The following is a 16,602-nucleotide window of genomic DNA, read 5'->3' as shown; positions in this document are numbered from 1 at the left end:
GAGGAATTGTGAACAGCACGATTGCAGCTTTAGTAAAGTGGGTTGCAGCAGGAACCCCAAAAGGGGGTTGTAGCAGCAGCCCCAACATCTCTGAAAATGATCATTAAGGCTATTGGTGTCGCATGGAAAAGAATTGACTCAAAAGCCCAAGCGCACTGTGCAACCCTAATGTTTTTCCAAAAACTAAGTTATGTACGCTTTTGGTGAACAGTGTCCCAAACTTCAGATTTCTCTTTGGTGTCTGAGTGGAAAATTCTAGCCACCCAAAATGTGAGAGTGGAAAATTATCCATTCTTATTCTTGAGTGTCATCTTCAGCCCAAATGAGAAAAAACCCCTCAATGCAAGTGCTGCCCCCAGCGCATTGCCCCCCCCCCCCCCCATTATTGTGATGCCGCCCCCGCCTAGCAGTGCGGTGCCGCCCCAGCGTACGCCACACCGACGGAACGATCACTTTTAAAACTATCAGAGATTGATAAGACTAAGAATATGTATAAAATGTTTATCTCGGACTTTTGATATCCATGACCTAAGGTCAGGTCAATTTTGCGACTTCTCCATTAGGTATAAGTCAATTGGAGAAAATTAAAATGCGCCTCTTTTGGACGAATGTGGTTCAAAACCCTCTCAAACATCGGTACATAGGTAAACATAACACACTGAATCGATAAAATGCACCTGTGACCCTTCTGTGTGCCCCTGAGGTCATCTCAGGTCATGAACGGTCACCAGCATTTCTTTGGCTATACCTTTTGATAGAGACTTGCTAAAGCGGTGAAAACACGTCAGATGTGTTCAGCTCGACGATACGGATCGAGTGATATGCAGCATGACCCTGTCCATCAAGGTCATGATCTTGACCTGAGGTCAAATTTTCAAAATGACGTTTCAAGGTCAACGTATAGTTCATTCGACGCGTTTCGACAAGAGGAATACGATGCTGGCAAAATAAATGTCGTCACTGTCTTGAGTCAAAAGCTATTGCAGAAAACGATTTTAATAAAAACTGTTATTTTTGGAGTTGTTTCCCTCTGGAGGCGTGGCAGTCAGTCACTGGAGGCAGTCATGCATGTCCAGAAGTAGGGGCTGCACGCACTAGACATCGAATTGTAAAGGGGATGTGTGGAGAAAAAATCCAGAACGTATGTCAGCGTTCGGTCGCCTCTGACTGCAGTCGCTGCTGGTATGACAATGAGTTGGGATCTCATGGTGGATCTCGTGGTCTTAATTGTTCAAGTCTTTCCTTGATTCCAATTTAGGCAATAAGTCGCAGCGTGTATCCTACATACGTGCGCTCTGATATTCTAAACACGGCAACCCCGGTCGACCACAGGCTGCAGCCCACAGGTCACTTCGGATCAGTGAGTGAGCCCGTATATTTTTCTTTTTTTTTGCAAAGAATAAAGATTCTGCCTATCGATCAACGTATAGTTATTTTACCGTTTCGTATTCGCATGGATGCGTATTTTGAGAATAAAATGTCCGTAGCCTGAGCTCGTTTCCTATATCATGCTAAAAATTCATCTAGATCAAGGTTTTTTGATAAAAAAAAACACCAGGCTGCAAATTGCATTAATTGGACTTGATGAAAATCAGCGAAAGCTGGTTCTTATGTATTTTGCAACACCTATAGTAAATCATGCATGAACATGACGTTACATTTTAGCCTGACACCCCTGTCACTAGCTGACAATGGCGCCCCTCTCAAGGGAAAAAGTCGCCCCCTCGAGCACCATGGCCCCCCCTTTCGCTGATCTCTGGCTACGCCACTGTCTGCAGCAGATGCTTATGTGACTGCAACCACTCGATCGATCGGAAAGCTTGCAAGAACTTTCGCAGACCTCGATCGGCTGGAAGCCGCCGACACTATCTGTAATTGACAGAGGCAGACGTCTTTCACGATTATTGCATAAAATTTAAAGCCTCGGTCACACTTCACCGGATTGGACCAACGGACGAGAAACGGACGAGAACTGTCAGCGTCCGGTGATGTCCGTTTGTCATCCGTTAATATCCGTTCCATATCCGGTGGTGTCCGGTTGAGCACACCGGACACCACCGGACATGGAAGCACTGTGACGTCACATGGAAATCGAAGTAAAAATCATACAGCAAAGACGTAGGTGGTGGATTTTTTTTTTAAAGTTGTGGGTACTATAGTCCACCCAAGAGGATATTGCAAACAATAGGTTGAAGTTTTTTCACAAGAATATGTTTCACCGATGGGTACTTTACAGCCTGAAAATGTACGAAATGATCTGCTATTTAAATTTGAAAAGTGAAAAATGTGAAAACTTCGATTTTTCGGAAAATTACTGGTGGGCCAAATCTTTGAGGCTGGTGGGCCATTTCGGGTCACTGGTGGGCCATTTGGCCCACCAGTTAACATGTTAGCCGAGGCCCTGTTGTTAACCCGCGCCCGGCTGGGGTCCTGGATTTCCACGCCCTGCTGGGGGGGGGGTGCTTGAACACCCCCTTCTAACTCGGCTCCTGGGCCACGTAGCGATACGCGGGAGGCGGCGTTCGAAAGATCGCCAAAAATAATGACGAATCACTTCTGTCACTTTTTTGGTTAGGTCAGAGGTCAGGTCACCAAGAGGTCATTGAAGGCAAAATTTCGCCGATTTCCAGGTCGAATGTCGACAATTTCCAAGAAGCCAACGCATAACTCGGGAACCAATAGAGCTATAGCGCCGCGGAAAAGCGCATTCGATAGCCCTATCAACGCCCTTTCTGAATAATTTTCTCAAATTTGAACTAACGTCAACGGATTTGCCTGCAGGGGGCAACAACTGCAAAAATAGCCGATTTTTCGGAAACAGTTTTTCTGCAATAACTTTTGACCCAACCCTTGTACGAGCTTAATTTTATCGGCATCGTGTTCCTCTCGCCAAGACACATCGAATGTACTATAACTTGACCTTGAAAAGTCGACTTGAAAATATGACCTCAGGTCAAGGTCATGACCTGACCGGAAAGGGTCATGTTGCATATCAGTCGATACGCATTGTCGAGTTGAACACATCTAAGGCGTTTTCATCGCTCTAGCATGCCTCTATCAAAAGTTATTTGCGAAAAACTGTTAGATACCATTCGTGACCTGAGAGGGCATAAACAGGGGTCACGGACACCATTTTCATGTTCAGTGTGTCTAAGCCACTTGTAATTCAGTGTTTGGGAGTGTTTATAATGTCTTTCGTCCAAAAGAGGCGCATTTCAATTTTCTCTCTCCCATTGACTTATAATGGGGAGGTCTCAAAATTGACCTGACCTTGGGTCATCGATGTCAAAATTCTGAGATATACGTTTTGTACATGCTCTTGCTCTTAGCAATCGCTGAAAATTTCAAAGCGATCGGCCACTCGGTGTAGCTATGGCAGACATTGAAACTTTTTATGAGGTGAGGTCACTTCAAGTGACTTGGTGATCTGACCTGAAATGACCTTGGTCTGAAATTTTTACAACATGTAAACCACAGGGGGGTGTTTAACCCCCCCCCCTCAGCAGGGCGCGGGTTAAGAGGTTTAAACTTGGCGGATTGCATGATATTATGGGCACCTATAATTTGTATATCTCAGATTTTTATATCCGTGACCTAAGGTCAGGCCAGTGGCGTGACCTTTCCGTTCCATTTTCCAGTAGCGTGTCAATAGAGAAAAATGAACAGGCCTCTAGATCCGCGTGTACGCATAAGAACAGTCCAAATATTTCAGAATCACAATGATTTGGACCACCCTGACGACCAAGGTGTCTTTTTTGCTGATAGCCTCTAGATAGGTAATCCCAGGTCATTTGAGGCTACAAACAGATTTTTGCCAATAACTCTCGATTGGAAAGAGATAGAACGCTGGGGATGGCTTCATTGTGTTTGTCTTGTCGAGACGCATCGGAGACATGCGATATGACCTATTTGGGTCACCACGTGACCTTGACATGAAGTCAAAGTTTGACCTCGACTTTTCCAGGTAAAAATATATTTATTCGAAGCGTTTGAAGGAGAGTTACACGATAGTGCCATTGCCAATTCTTCATCTTTGCTAGTTCAAAAGTTATCCGTGAAAGATATCCAAAAACAGCTATTTTCACAATGTTTGACCTATGGTGGCTCAACCGTTGACCTGAGGTCAATTTTGATGATGACCTTATCAAAAGAAGAGTCCAAAAGCTATTCGTTTGCTTGTCCGTGCGTTTTTCTAGCTATCATAGTTCCTGAGATAGCGGCATGTTTTCTGAAAAATATAATGTCATTTGGCAAATTTTTGACCTTTGATGACCTCTGGTGACCCCAATATTGCTCTAAGATGAAAAATGACTAAAATACTTTCAAACAAACGCATTGAGAGCTATCGACTGCTTTTACCGCACCTTTCCAGCCCTTTCAGTTTTTTTTTTTTTTTTGTTAGAGATGGGTGGTAACATATGCCTCCCCCACTATGGCGAAGGTGGCTGAGACCGCCACTGGGGCGCGGGTTAACCCTCGCGGGCCCGGGGAGGGGCGTTTTTCGCCCCCCCCCCCTGGCGAATATTTGCAATAGCTCCCGAACGCTTAGGGATAGGAAAGCGAAACTTTCAGTACCTTTTCTCCCATCAATTTGACATCTTCTGAAGTAAAAAATTTGGACCTAGCCCCCTTGATGACGTCACAAGGTCCATTTTTCTAGACCCCTGCACGGCAAACTTCGGCGTCACAGACGCAAACTTCAAATAGCTGCTAAAAATAGAGTTTAAGAGATAAAGACAAATTACGAGCACGGTTGTGTAGCGTTTGACCTAGAGAAAAATAGAAAAATAGTTTTGGTGACCTGAGGTCAGAGGTCAGGTCAACGACCCCGAAATGTGGTTTTAGTTTTTCGCAAATAACTTCGACAAAAATGGTCTTAGAGCTACGGCAGTGGTACCATCGCATTCGCCTTGTCAAGCCGCGTCGAATGATATATATTTTGTTCGGAAAAGGTCAAGTTTTATGTTGACCTCATGTGACCTCGAATGACCTCTGGTTGACCTTGACACATGAAAGGTCGTTTATGATGGATTTGTACCCGCTGATCACGAATCTGGCATCTATTTTCCTCTAAGCCTTCATTTAGAGCTTCCGGATGGCAAAATTGTCTTATTTATTATTGCTAACTTGAATTAGTGAAATAGCCTCTAGCAGGGATACTCTTCAGTGACCTTGACCTTTGAGCAGCCTTGTGTCGTAAGATGAACCACAAATAGGGAACTGATAAGCCTCAAAACATTTCAAAACATCTTGGAAGTTAGCACGCAAGATGCCAAGAAAAAGTGCCAAGTTTGAGGTCAATTTTGAGCGTGACCTTGACCTTGACCTTTCACTTTGAGCACATTTTCAGAATCCTCAGATTCTCTCCTTTCGTTTGACACCCAATTTTGCCGGTTTGATGCCGCCTGCCGTCTTCTAGAAGGCTTACTTTGAGATCACTACACATGTGCCGGTTTTTGCCTTTGACCTTGACCTCTGACCTTGAAAATTGACCTGAGGTCAAAAATTTTAGGTGCTTTAGAATCGTCTCGTAAGGACCTTTCGTTTGGTATCGCTTTTGTTTCCGTAGCTCCCTTATTTACGGAGTTAGACAGGGGGGCGAAAAACGCCCCCCCCCGGGCTGCGGTGGTTGGGATTACCCCCCCCCCCCCCCGGGCCCGGCCGGGTTAATGAATGGCGGACGCGCTATGTTTTGTCCGTTTACAGTAGAGCCTCAGATTAGTTTAGCGGTGACGGCTATACCTGTGTGCCGGAACACGGCCATGTGACAGGTGGTGCAGTCGTCGGTACCCAGCACGGAGACGTTCTTGTCGTGCGGCACGGTGACGGCCAGCTCGCGCTGGCTGACGTACAGCAGACCGGCCGGACCAACACACTTGGCCGGCAGGCTGCAGAGGTGGCGAGCACCCTCCTTCAGGTGCGGGTACAGCTGGAACAGCGTGCGCGAGTCTTGCGGGATCGTCTCGATCGGGATGCCCGTGATACACAGCACCATCCTGCAATCACAAACACACAGACAGACAGAGTCAGTGCAGTCCATTTTGTAGCGTTCATTACATATACAAAAATGGGTAGGTTAACTGTCTCAATTCTTTTTAGCCTATTTCATTTGCATTAAGCCGCGCCCCACTGGGATCTGCGTATAACGCGCCCTACGGGGGGAGGGGGGCTATGAATAACACCCCAACCCCTGTTAACTCCGAAACTACTGGGCCGATCGTCAAAATTCAAACGGCGTCTGATAGCCCCGGACAAACTGTCGACCGAAACCTAATTTCATTGACATCAAGGTCACCGATGACGTCACAGGTCACGTCAAAGTAAAAATTATCGATATTTGGCTTGTTCACACTTAAGGCTCTGGCCGCCGTCTTACAAGTCAGATCAGGCTCATTTTTGGTTTACACACTCGTGAACAGATGCTTTGGATACCCTGAGGGTACCAAACTTGTACTTTGATTTTCAGGTCAGGGTCAGGTCATCACAGGTTACGGAAATCTTTTGGTTTACACACTCGTGAACAGATGCTTTGGATACCCTGAGGGTACCAAACTTGTACTTTGATTTTCAGGTCAGGGTCAGGTCATCACAGGTTACGGAAATCTTATAGCATACATAGGTCACGTGACACATGTTTTATGGTCCATTTAGGCCAAATATTGCGAATTCGATGTCGTTTATGTCACTTAAAGCTATTTTGAGTTGCATTTAGTTAGCTTAGGTCAAGCCAGTTAAGGCCAAAAAAGGTCAAATTTTAAAGTTAAAATTTTTCAACAAAAAAGGTGTCTAACGGATGCAGTTTGAGCTCAGGAAACAATGGTGCTATTTATATTGGTGTATGATGTCAAATACGTGCTGAACATTGTTTTGAAAAATTCATTATTGTGAAATTTTTGCTATAATGCGTATACCTTGGCTATTTTTGAAGATATCTGGCTACAACTTGCTAGAGTAAATCACAAGGATGTGTTCTATCACATATATTACATTTTTTTCAAAAAGACAAAAACTTTTTAAAAGAAAGATAAAAACATAAATTTTGAATTTTAATATATTCCTCGTCGGCTGAAGGGGGTTTCTGCCGCCCCCATAGGGTTTTTTTTCGCGATAGCTCTAAACACGCTGGCGATAGAGAGCTGAAACCTTTGTTTCAATCCAGATCTTTTGACACCAACTGCATTTTCAGGGCCAGTAAGGTCACTGACCTATGACGCCATAAGTGAACCTCTGCACGGTCTTCAGATGTCGCAACTTCGCAACGCCCTCACTGCCACAGGAGCTTTTGCAGGGAAGTGAAACTTGCAGGACCTAATATCCATTACGAGTCTCACAACTTGTATATCTGATTTTTCCTAAAGGTCATATGAGGTCAGGTCATTTTCGTGACCTCACCATTATAAGTCAATGGGGAAAAATGAAGACTGCTATTTTGGCGGCGGGAACGATCTCCAACTATCTCAAGCACACAGAACCGTTCGTGATTTGGTGCATCCCTCGCAAGGTTAGATGCATCACTTTTGCAATTTGACCTTGCTGAGGTCATCTATGACGTCATTAGGGTCATATTGCCGGTCCCGTAGCTCAGTTGGTAGAGCGTTGGACTCCGCGTAGTGAGAGCACGTGTTCCTGGTTATAACAGTCCGGGTTCGAAGCGCGACGGGCGCTTGACATTTATGGGCCTCCTGACAGGTATGGTTGCGGTTGGTGGCAGGCCGTAGCCAGGCGAAGTCAGTGAGGGGACCGGCCGTGCGCGGCTATGTGCGCACGTTAAACTTTGGACCCTAAATTCTGCCATAGAACTGGAATTGCGCGATCGGAGGGTAGAGGGCAGGGTCACCGCATCAAGCTACGCTTAGCGGTGGCTCTGTCCTTGTGAATCCTTCCCATCAAAAGGTTCGGACTAAATTTATTAAAAAAAAATATTGGTTTTTCGTCAATAACTTCCTACCAAATTGAGCTAGCGAGTCGGGAAGAACACCAATGGACTCAGGAAGACCTGCCGAATCGAATGATATGCAACATGACCTACTCCGACCAATTTCGTGACCTGGGGGTGCTGACCTGACCGTGACCTGAGGTCAACACCCTAAGTTGACCTCACCCAAATAAAAAGTATATCATTCGACGCGCCTGAGCGAGGTGAACACGATGTTGCCAAAAGCGCGGCTCAGCGGCCGTTTTTTGCGAAGTTATTCACCAAAAACGGAACCGTACCTTGGGGCACTTGACTTGACCTCAGAGGTCACTGGTTGAGCTAGGGCCTTAAAATCGGGTATCAATCTCTGCGTCTCGTAACGGCACACACGCACGTTTTTTCCGGGACGCGCTAGCTCCACCAGAAGCGAAATGGCGAGGGGGCGTACTCGCCCCCCCCCCTTTCGGCCGTATGTAGAAAACCAATAGGTCCGGCGAGGAATATATAATTTTCATAAATTTCCAAATTATGAAAATCCGAGATAGCAGTTTGATAGAGCAGTCTATTCGGAGTCCTCTCATCCAAAGAAATTGGATCTAGCTTAAAACTGAGCCCCTAAGAGCGATTGCCGTGGTTCAATGTTTTGCGCCGAAATTGGCCGAACATGACGTCACTATGACGTCATTGCCGGCCAACCAATGGTAGCTATGAAGTTCATATGTTGACACAAGGAGTCAAATTGATGCAGCCGAAGGTACTGAAAGTTTGGCGTCGATACGTTTAGTGGTTTAAAAGTTATTGCAGACAGAAAAACGAGAGTGGGGCTATGAAAAGCCCCCCCCCCCCCACCACCACCACCAGTGAGGCGCGGGTAAACACATCATAGAGACACATACCATTACTACGATACATATATAAAACATTTCGTTATTTGCGCTTCGTCGGTTCGTGGGCGGCCCATCTGGCCAGGCCGGGATGGTACCGTGAGTCTCATGGAATGTGTGAGACTGCAATCCCGGGATTGGGATCCCGGGATCCCGGCGAAATTTTAATCCCGATCCCGAAATTTTGCCTATCCCGGGATCCCGAAAAAAAATCAGTCTTTCCCCAAAAAAGGAATGCTGTCGCTGCACGAGTCACGTTCAAACTGTTCACTGAAGACTCAGAGCTGATTCGTTCAGGCAATTCATGTGCCCATTTATGTCACTTATAGTGCGGAGGGGCATCTTCCCCAACGCCAGGGAGCGTCTTACCCACCCTCTGAGGTAAGATGCCACCTTGCACTACTTCAGGAAAATGCTTAAAGGTCACTTAAAGGTACTATCCCACCTTTAACATGGGGTTTGAGTTGAGATAGCCAAGTTTGCGGCGAGGTTCAGAAACCACTATCTATCTAGGTTGCAACCCCCGCGGCCTCTTGGTGTTGAAGAAATTCGTTCCCTTCATTTGAAAATGGGCCTTGTACAAGGCCCTATCTTCAACATGGAGCGACCGTTAGGTGACGTCACCTCGTTTAGTCATTCTGATTTAAATGGGTTTGTTCGTTGAAAAATCGCTTAAAACTTGGTCTGAACTTTGTTGTGGTGCCTACAGAGTAAAAAGAATCAGCTTTATGACAGTAATGTGGCCTGGGGAAGGAGGTAATTTTGGGCTGTGACGTCACATATTTGAAAGTTTGTGTTTGGAATACGGGAAGCCTAAGATGTTTAATGAAAAATAAATGCCAGAACCGTGTTCCTGGTCATCCAATCTATGAAGTCGGGCACCTGGTTTTAACAACATTTTAGAAGGTGGGATAGTCCCTTTAATAGCAAAAAAAAATTGTCATATTTCAGGCACGAAAGTAATATGCTATGGAGAAAAATGATGGCAACTTCCGTTGAAACTAAAGTTTTTGCTTTCCGATCGTCATATTCGAATGGTATATGACATAACAAACCCCTGGGCATCTTTCCCTACCTTCCCCTACCTACGCTCGTAGTTAGAAAATATGCTTAGTCCAAAGCCGTGCTTAGTCTTTGACATTGTATCCATATACTTTTGGCGTGCCGAGTTTGCAGGCCGTTGGGGGTGGGGTGGACCACCTGTACCGCTCAGCCAGCGGTTGGGAGTGGCCGTTGAGAGCCTGGGAGCGGGAGCGGAGCGGCCGTGGGAGCGCGCCCGAGGGCAGAGACGCGGCGCGCGGCGCCAGAGGTCGGCGACCGGCGGCCGCGCGGTCACAGACGCCGCGTCGCCCGGCCGCTCTTTGGGGCAGCCAACCGTCGGTATTGTAGTCGGGTGGCGTCGAGCTGACCGGCCGGGCGCCACCACTGCTGCTCAACTGACCGGCTTCTAGTCCATGACTGGAGGCGGTCATCACATAGTTGAACTCGCCGCGAATGCACAGAGGCTGAAGCTCTGTGCAGTGTGCATGCACCTGGCTCAAAAATCATTCACCTTTAGCACTACCTCGCGGCGCCGAGCTACTGAGCTGATCTATGCAATTTTGTCGTTTTTTTTACGAAATACTCCGCCGCCCATCATAAGGTGACCAGGAGTGTCCCCAACCTCAATACCAGGGCTGCGGAGTCGGAGTCGAAGTCGGAGTCGGAGTCGGTCGGAGTCGACAGTTGTGACCGGAGTCGGAGTCGGAGTCGGAGTTGATTTTAGAAACCCGAGCCGGAGTCGGAGTCGGAGTCACCGAAAATCTGTCGACTCCGCAGCCCTGCTAGGTCTGCGGAGTCGGAGTCGGGAGTTGGAGTCGGTCGGAGTCGACAATTCTGCCCGGAGTCGGAGTCGGAGTCGGAGTCGGAGCTGGTTTTTGAAAGCCGGAGTCGGAGTCGGAGTCGGAGTCGCCGAAAATCCATCGACTCCGCAGCCCTGCAGTCAATACAACGACTCACAGCACCTTACGTTAAGGGGCTGTCCCACCTTAACATTAAAATTGAGTTGAGATAGCCATCTTGATGGTCGTTCTTTGAAAATCTGTGCCGTGAAAACAGTTTCTCCAGCAGTTACTTAATCGCAAAGAAATTTGAGCCTGATTTTTACATCAGTGCAAATAAGTGCCACAGTGTATTGCTATTGGCAGGGGCGTAACCACGCTAGAAAAATGGTGTAGACAAACTCATAGGGGGCGCCATCCTTCAAGGGGGGGGGGCATCCTGGCGCCATCACCTGTAAGGGAAATGGGGTGCGAAAGAGGGTCGCTATTGCGACCGGTCGGTCGCCGTTCGTGAGAAATCTAGCGGCTCTTTACGTTCGGGAGCCGACCCGTCATTTAGTGGCCGCGTTCGCTCGCGTGTCTTTGACGAGTTTGGCGCACGAGACGCATCCAAATTGTCAACCACGCAGGCTCATTCTTGAAAGAACCACTGGTGTCGAGGGCCGTCGTACGTATGCTTTCATTTTCTTATTGATGATTGTCTGAAATGTTTAATGAATGCATCCAAGCGATAGTTAGCACAATTAGTACTGTCTCAGATATTTTCTGTTAGCTGTGAGCCATGTTAAATTCAGCGGAAATGGCAACAAACCAACGTAGCGCCACTTTCGCCGCGCTTTCAATTTATGTATTTTGATTTACTGTACAGGGTGTCTCAAAAGTTCGTTTACACATTTCCCATGTCAATAAAGCATATAAGAACCGGCCAAAAATCTAAGGTTTTGGTGTCCGTGTGTACACTAGACAAATATGCATGCTTTGACAACTGATTCGGAAGGTTGGAAACCAAACCTTTTACTGTATCTCCAAAAATATTTGCCCATACCGATTTTCGTCACTCCGTCAGCTGCCGGAGGCTGATAAAAGGTTACCAGCTTTCAAGCTCTTGTAGGGGAATCCCCTGCAGTTTCTGCGTCGGATTTAGGTTTGACGAGCTCCCCGGCAACATCCGCTTCTCCCTGAAAGCCGACAGCTTGCATCGACACCATCCGTGAGTATTTTGTAGGTCTTCTCTGGCGCTAACTCCTTCATGAATGACTGGCGCCGACTTCCCAAGCACCATTTTCCTTTTCAAAACAACCCCATTCCTGAACAAATGGGAAGTGCCAGGGGCAAATTTTTCGCAGCATATCGTAGCAGAATGTGTCGGCCATCTGTTTCTTAGACACATTTTGCAAATTTTGCAAATCCCGAACGCTCGTGATTCCCAATGCCAAGACCTTCGCTGGGTTCTGGAGTGTTTTCCTCTGGAGAGGTTCTGCTTTGTAAACGGCCAAAACCTGTCCATCGTGCGGTTTTGTCCGGATTTTGTGTGTAAAAGAAAGCTATTTGCTCCAGATCTGCCTCTTGAAACTTCGTTAGATAAAACTTTACATTAATTGACACTTTTGGAGGGTCACTTGTCCTCGGCATTGACGATTTTTGCATTATTTTCCCTCAAAATTTAGCGTTATATATATTATAAACAATTTTAAATGATATTTTGTCTTTATTTTATGATGACCTGCAATTTTTGAAACTGGGTAACCTCTGTCTGTGAGCTTCTAGTCAGTTTTCAATAGTTAGGACTGCATTTTCAGCTGCTTTCCGGAGCACGAGTCTGCTGCGGTAAAAGGGTCGTTCAAAGCGCTGTTAGTCTCGCATGGTTTTGTCCTTCAAAAATTTTAGCCACCGTTTTTATTAGATGACCATCATGTTGTACTCATCCTCGCCGACACTTTGCCATGTGTCATTTCCGACCTAACCATTCCCATTACTCGTGAAGCAGAGAGTTTCTCAGCCGACCCGAGTATGCGACCTCCATTTTCATGCCTGATCCATGGTCAGAGGTGAACCCTTTTTGTGAGCTCATGAAGGGTCGAATGCGCTTGAAAACAATGAAGCTGCTTGAGGAAGGTTGTTACCAAATGCCCATGCAAAATTTCGACTGTTAATTTCTTGTTGATTCAGAATTATTGACAAAAAAGCATGGCTGGTACCTGTAAGCGAACTTTTGAGACACCCTGTACTACTGGGTGCAGGTTCTTTGGTTTTGCTGTTTACTGTCATTAGTTTATGATTGTCAAAGTAGGCAACGTTTATACATATGTTTGGGGTGGTTCTAGGCCCGTCCAGCTGAGTGTGAGCCAGCTGAGCCGCGGACCTACGAGACGACCATCCACCATGTATGTATGACTGCTCCCCCTCTAATCCCTTCCTCCCACTAACAACACCCTGTGTAAGTGTGCATCAGTGGGTGTTCCTGGCGTAGAAGGGCAGTCACCAACTGTTTTCAGTTGTGACTACTTTGCTTCTCTTAAGCTACTATATTAACAGCATGCATACTCCACTGATATTTCTCTCGTTTTTTGCTTTTTTTGTTTTTTTCCTTACTATTAGCTGGGAGTGCCGCGACTTATCATTTTAAGTTCACTGGTGTTAACGTAAGCTTTTGTGTGTCGCTGGGATAGAGGCAGGGGCACTCCTGGTCACCTGTTCATGGGTGGCGGTGTAGAAAAAAATTAAAAAAAAAATCCTGAAAATTAAAAAGAAATACTTAGCTGTTTAGCCGGTCCCGTAGCTCAGTTGGTAGAGCGTTGGACTCCGCGTGGTGACAGCACGCGTTCCCGGTTGCAACAGTCCGGGTTCGAAGCGCGACGGGCGCTTGACATTTATGGGCCTCCTGACAGGTATGGTTGCGGTTGGTGGCAAGCCGTAGCCAGGTGAAGTCAGTGAGGGGACCGGCCGTGCGCGGCTATGTGCGCACGTTAAACTTTGGACTCTAAATTCTGCCATAGAACTGGAATTGCGCGATCGGAGGGTAGAGGGCAGGGTCACCACAACAAGCTTCGCTTAGCGGTGGCTCTGTCCTTGTGAATCCTTCCTATCAAAAGGTTCGGACTAAATTCATTTTAAAAAATAGAAAAATACTGGTTTAGCTGTTATACTGGTTCAGTTGTCACTGGTTCAGTTGTCACTGGTTCAGTTGTCAATGGTTCAGTTGTCACTGGTTCAGTTGTCACTGGTGCAGTTGTCACTGGTGCAGTTGTCACTGGTGCAGTTGTCCACTGGTTCAGCTGTCTACTGGTTCAGCTGTCACTGGTTCAGTTGTCCCTGGTCCGTTGGCACTGGTTCAGTTGTCCCTGGTTCAGTTGTCCCTGGTTCAGTTGTCCCTGGTTCAGTTGTCCCTGGTTCAGTTGTCCCTGGTTCAGTTGTCACTGATTCATTTGTCACTGGTTCAGCTGTCCAATGGTTCAGCTGTCTACTGGTTCAGCTGTCACTGGTTCAGTTGTCCCTGGTCCGTTGGCACTGGTTCAGTTGTCCCTGGTTCAGTTGGCACTGGTTCAGTTGTCCTGTGGTTAAGTTGTCCCTGGTTCAGTTGTCACTAGTTCATTTGCCACTGGTTCAATTGTCACTGGTGCAGTTGTCACTGGTGCAGTTGTCTACTGGTTCAGTTGTCCACTGGTTCAGTTGTCCACTGGTTTAGTTGTCCACTGGTTCAGTTGTCCACTGGTTCAGTTGTCACTGGTTCAGCTGTCCCTGGTTCAGTTGTCACTGGTTCAGTTGTCCCTGGTTCAGCTGTCCCTGGATCTTTCAATTGTCCTGGTTCAGTTGTCATGGAATCGAACAGCCCCCCCCCCCCCAGTGGCGCGAGTCAACCCGCGCCCCGTTGGGGTCTGCCGAGCAACGCGCCCTGTTGGGGGAGGGGCAATTTGCCCCCCCCCCCTTAGATCTCGAGAACCACGCAACATAACGACAAGCGGCAAACGGTGTTGGATAGCCCCAACAGGGAACTACCTTGTGACCCGATTTCATTGACCTAGGTCAAACCGATGACGTCGCAGGTCAGGTCAAATGTCGCATTTTCACCGTTAACAAGCATTTCAAGAAATGCGTTATAAAATCGAGTTAAATGCATTTCATTGAATATCATCGATAGGGAAATGTTATTCAAACACATATTTTGCTGTTTGAGGTCACTGATACCAGGTCAGGTCACAGATATCAGGTCACTGAGGGTCACAATGTGAAAATATCATGTGATGCATGTTTGATGGTCCATTTTATATACCAAATGCGATTATGTGGGTCAGGCAGCCTTTAGGGTCAGTTAACATTATGTTCTGGTTAAGGTCAGCCCGGTCAGGTCAATGTCACGTCAAAATCAGGTCAAATTAGGTCAAATTTAAAAGTTGATATTTTTGCATAAAATGGGTATCGATTCGATGCAGCTCGTCACGGGGAGTTCAATGGTGGTCTTTAATTTTCGCTTCGTGGTCTAAAATTGCTTAAAATTTAGTTAAAAATTTGACATCAATTTTGAAGTTTTTTTCGCTATAACTTGGCCAAAAAAGGAGATATCGATCTAGAATTTGGTATGTATGTATATAGAAGAGCACAGGAACTATCACGACATATATATTACAGTTTCTTTCGAAATTCGAAAAATTGGGATTTTTTTGCGTTTTTCTAAAAAAAAAATATATATTTTTTTTGGGTCAAAATTCCAAAATTTTGAAAATCCGAGATAACAGTTTTGTAGCGCCGCATTTTGTCTACATGACCATATGAAGAACTTTGAAATTGCTTGGTAACTGTAGCTTTTTTTAGCGTTTCAAGATTTCATGTTTTTTGCTCATTTTTGCTCGAACATGACCTCAGCTAGATCTCAATAACCCCTGACCTAAGGTGATCTAAGTCTGGAAATTTTGTGTGAAGGTGTCAAATTGATGCCCGGGAAGGTACTGAAAATTTGGCGGCGCCGCGCGCCGCCGTTTTCTTGCTATTCAGGAAAAACCACAGGAGGGGGGCCAAATTGTACCCCCCCCCCCCCAGCGGGGTGAGGGTTAAGTCTTGAGAATGGTCGAAATGCTTAATATTGCATATCATTCGACTCGGCTGTTCAAGAGCTTTTTGAAATACCATTTTGAAAGCTTTATTTTTATTATGTGACAAGTTATTGGCACAAACGTCATTAGACCTCAGTTGACCTCATTTGACCAGACTCTTGGATAAGTTGGTACACCAACCAAAGAAAAATAAAGCGACATAATGTTAAATACTGTGGTATCCAAGCACAAATTAATAGAACGACGCGGATATTTCTGGTATTTTCCAAATTGGAGTCATTTGCATATTTTCCCATAGGCTTCACTTTACTACGTAATGACCTCTAACTGACTTCAGGTCAGTGACATAAAAAAACGAACAATACATATGTTGTACAAATCGGTGAACTTAGCACGTCCCAAAAGTTCGAAGGAAATCAGTAAAAAAACTGTGAGTTGGACAGGTGCATAAAGAAAATTGAAATTTGACCATGACATTGTACCGGTTTTCTGACCTGGTGACCTGACCCATTGTGACCCAAGGTCCACCGGATCTGAAATTTTTAGATCATATGTAAAAAGCACAGATAACAGTAGTACTGGATTGGAAACAGAATATTGGTGGTTGCAGTAAGAGGCCGAATGTTTTTATGCGACGGCGCCAAAATAGGATTCTCGCATTCTGCTGGGTGGATAATTTGTGTGTTATGTATTGCACGAAATCGTCATTTTTGTGTTTTGTCGTTTACATTTAAAATCGAAGCTGCCAATGGTGCTTGCATTTGCTTAAAAATTAAAGTATTTCACTTTTTGATCATTTAGAGGGCACAATGCGTGGTGGTTTCTTTTGAAGAAGAAAAAAATGTGGTGCAAACCTTACATACGTATAGGTACGGCTCTCGCGAGATTAAGCGGTAGGTTTTGCACTTTAACGTTTCCGGTTATATCTAAGAAAC

General features: G+C 45.9%; 1 protein-coding gene across 1 annotated transcript in view; it reads right to left on the bottom strand.

Moving 5' to 3' along the window:
• The window catches only part of LOC122385390 (protein N-terminal asparagine amidohydrolase-like), a 145,820-nt gene that overhangs the window by 106,943 nt on the left and 22,275 nt on the right, over window positions 1-16,602 (bottom strand). The window contains exon 2 of the mRNA XM_043373631.1: window positions 5,743-5,996. Within this exon, the coding sequence (XP_043229566.1) occupies window positions 5,743-5,995 (253 nt within the window). The 5' untranslated portion in view covers window position 5,996. The remainder of the gene's footprint in view (window positions 1-5,742; window positions 5,997-16,602) is intronic.

This window comes from Amphibalanus amphitrite, unplaced genomic scaffold (assembly GCF_019059575.1).
Source record: "Amphibalanus amphitrite isolate SeventyFive unplaced genomic scaffold, NRLGWU_Aamphi_draft 000217F_arrow, whole genome shotgun sequence".
Lineage (NCBI taxonomy): Eukaryota > Metazoa > Arthropoda > Thecostraca > Balanomorpha > Balanidae > Amphibalanus > Amphibalanus amphitrite.
Note: the sequence above shows the minus strand (reverse complement) of the source record. Positions and strands in the feature narration are given on the sequence as shown.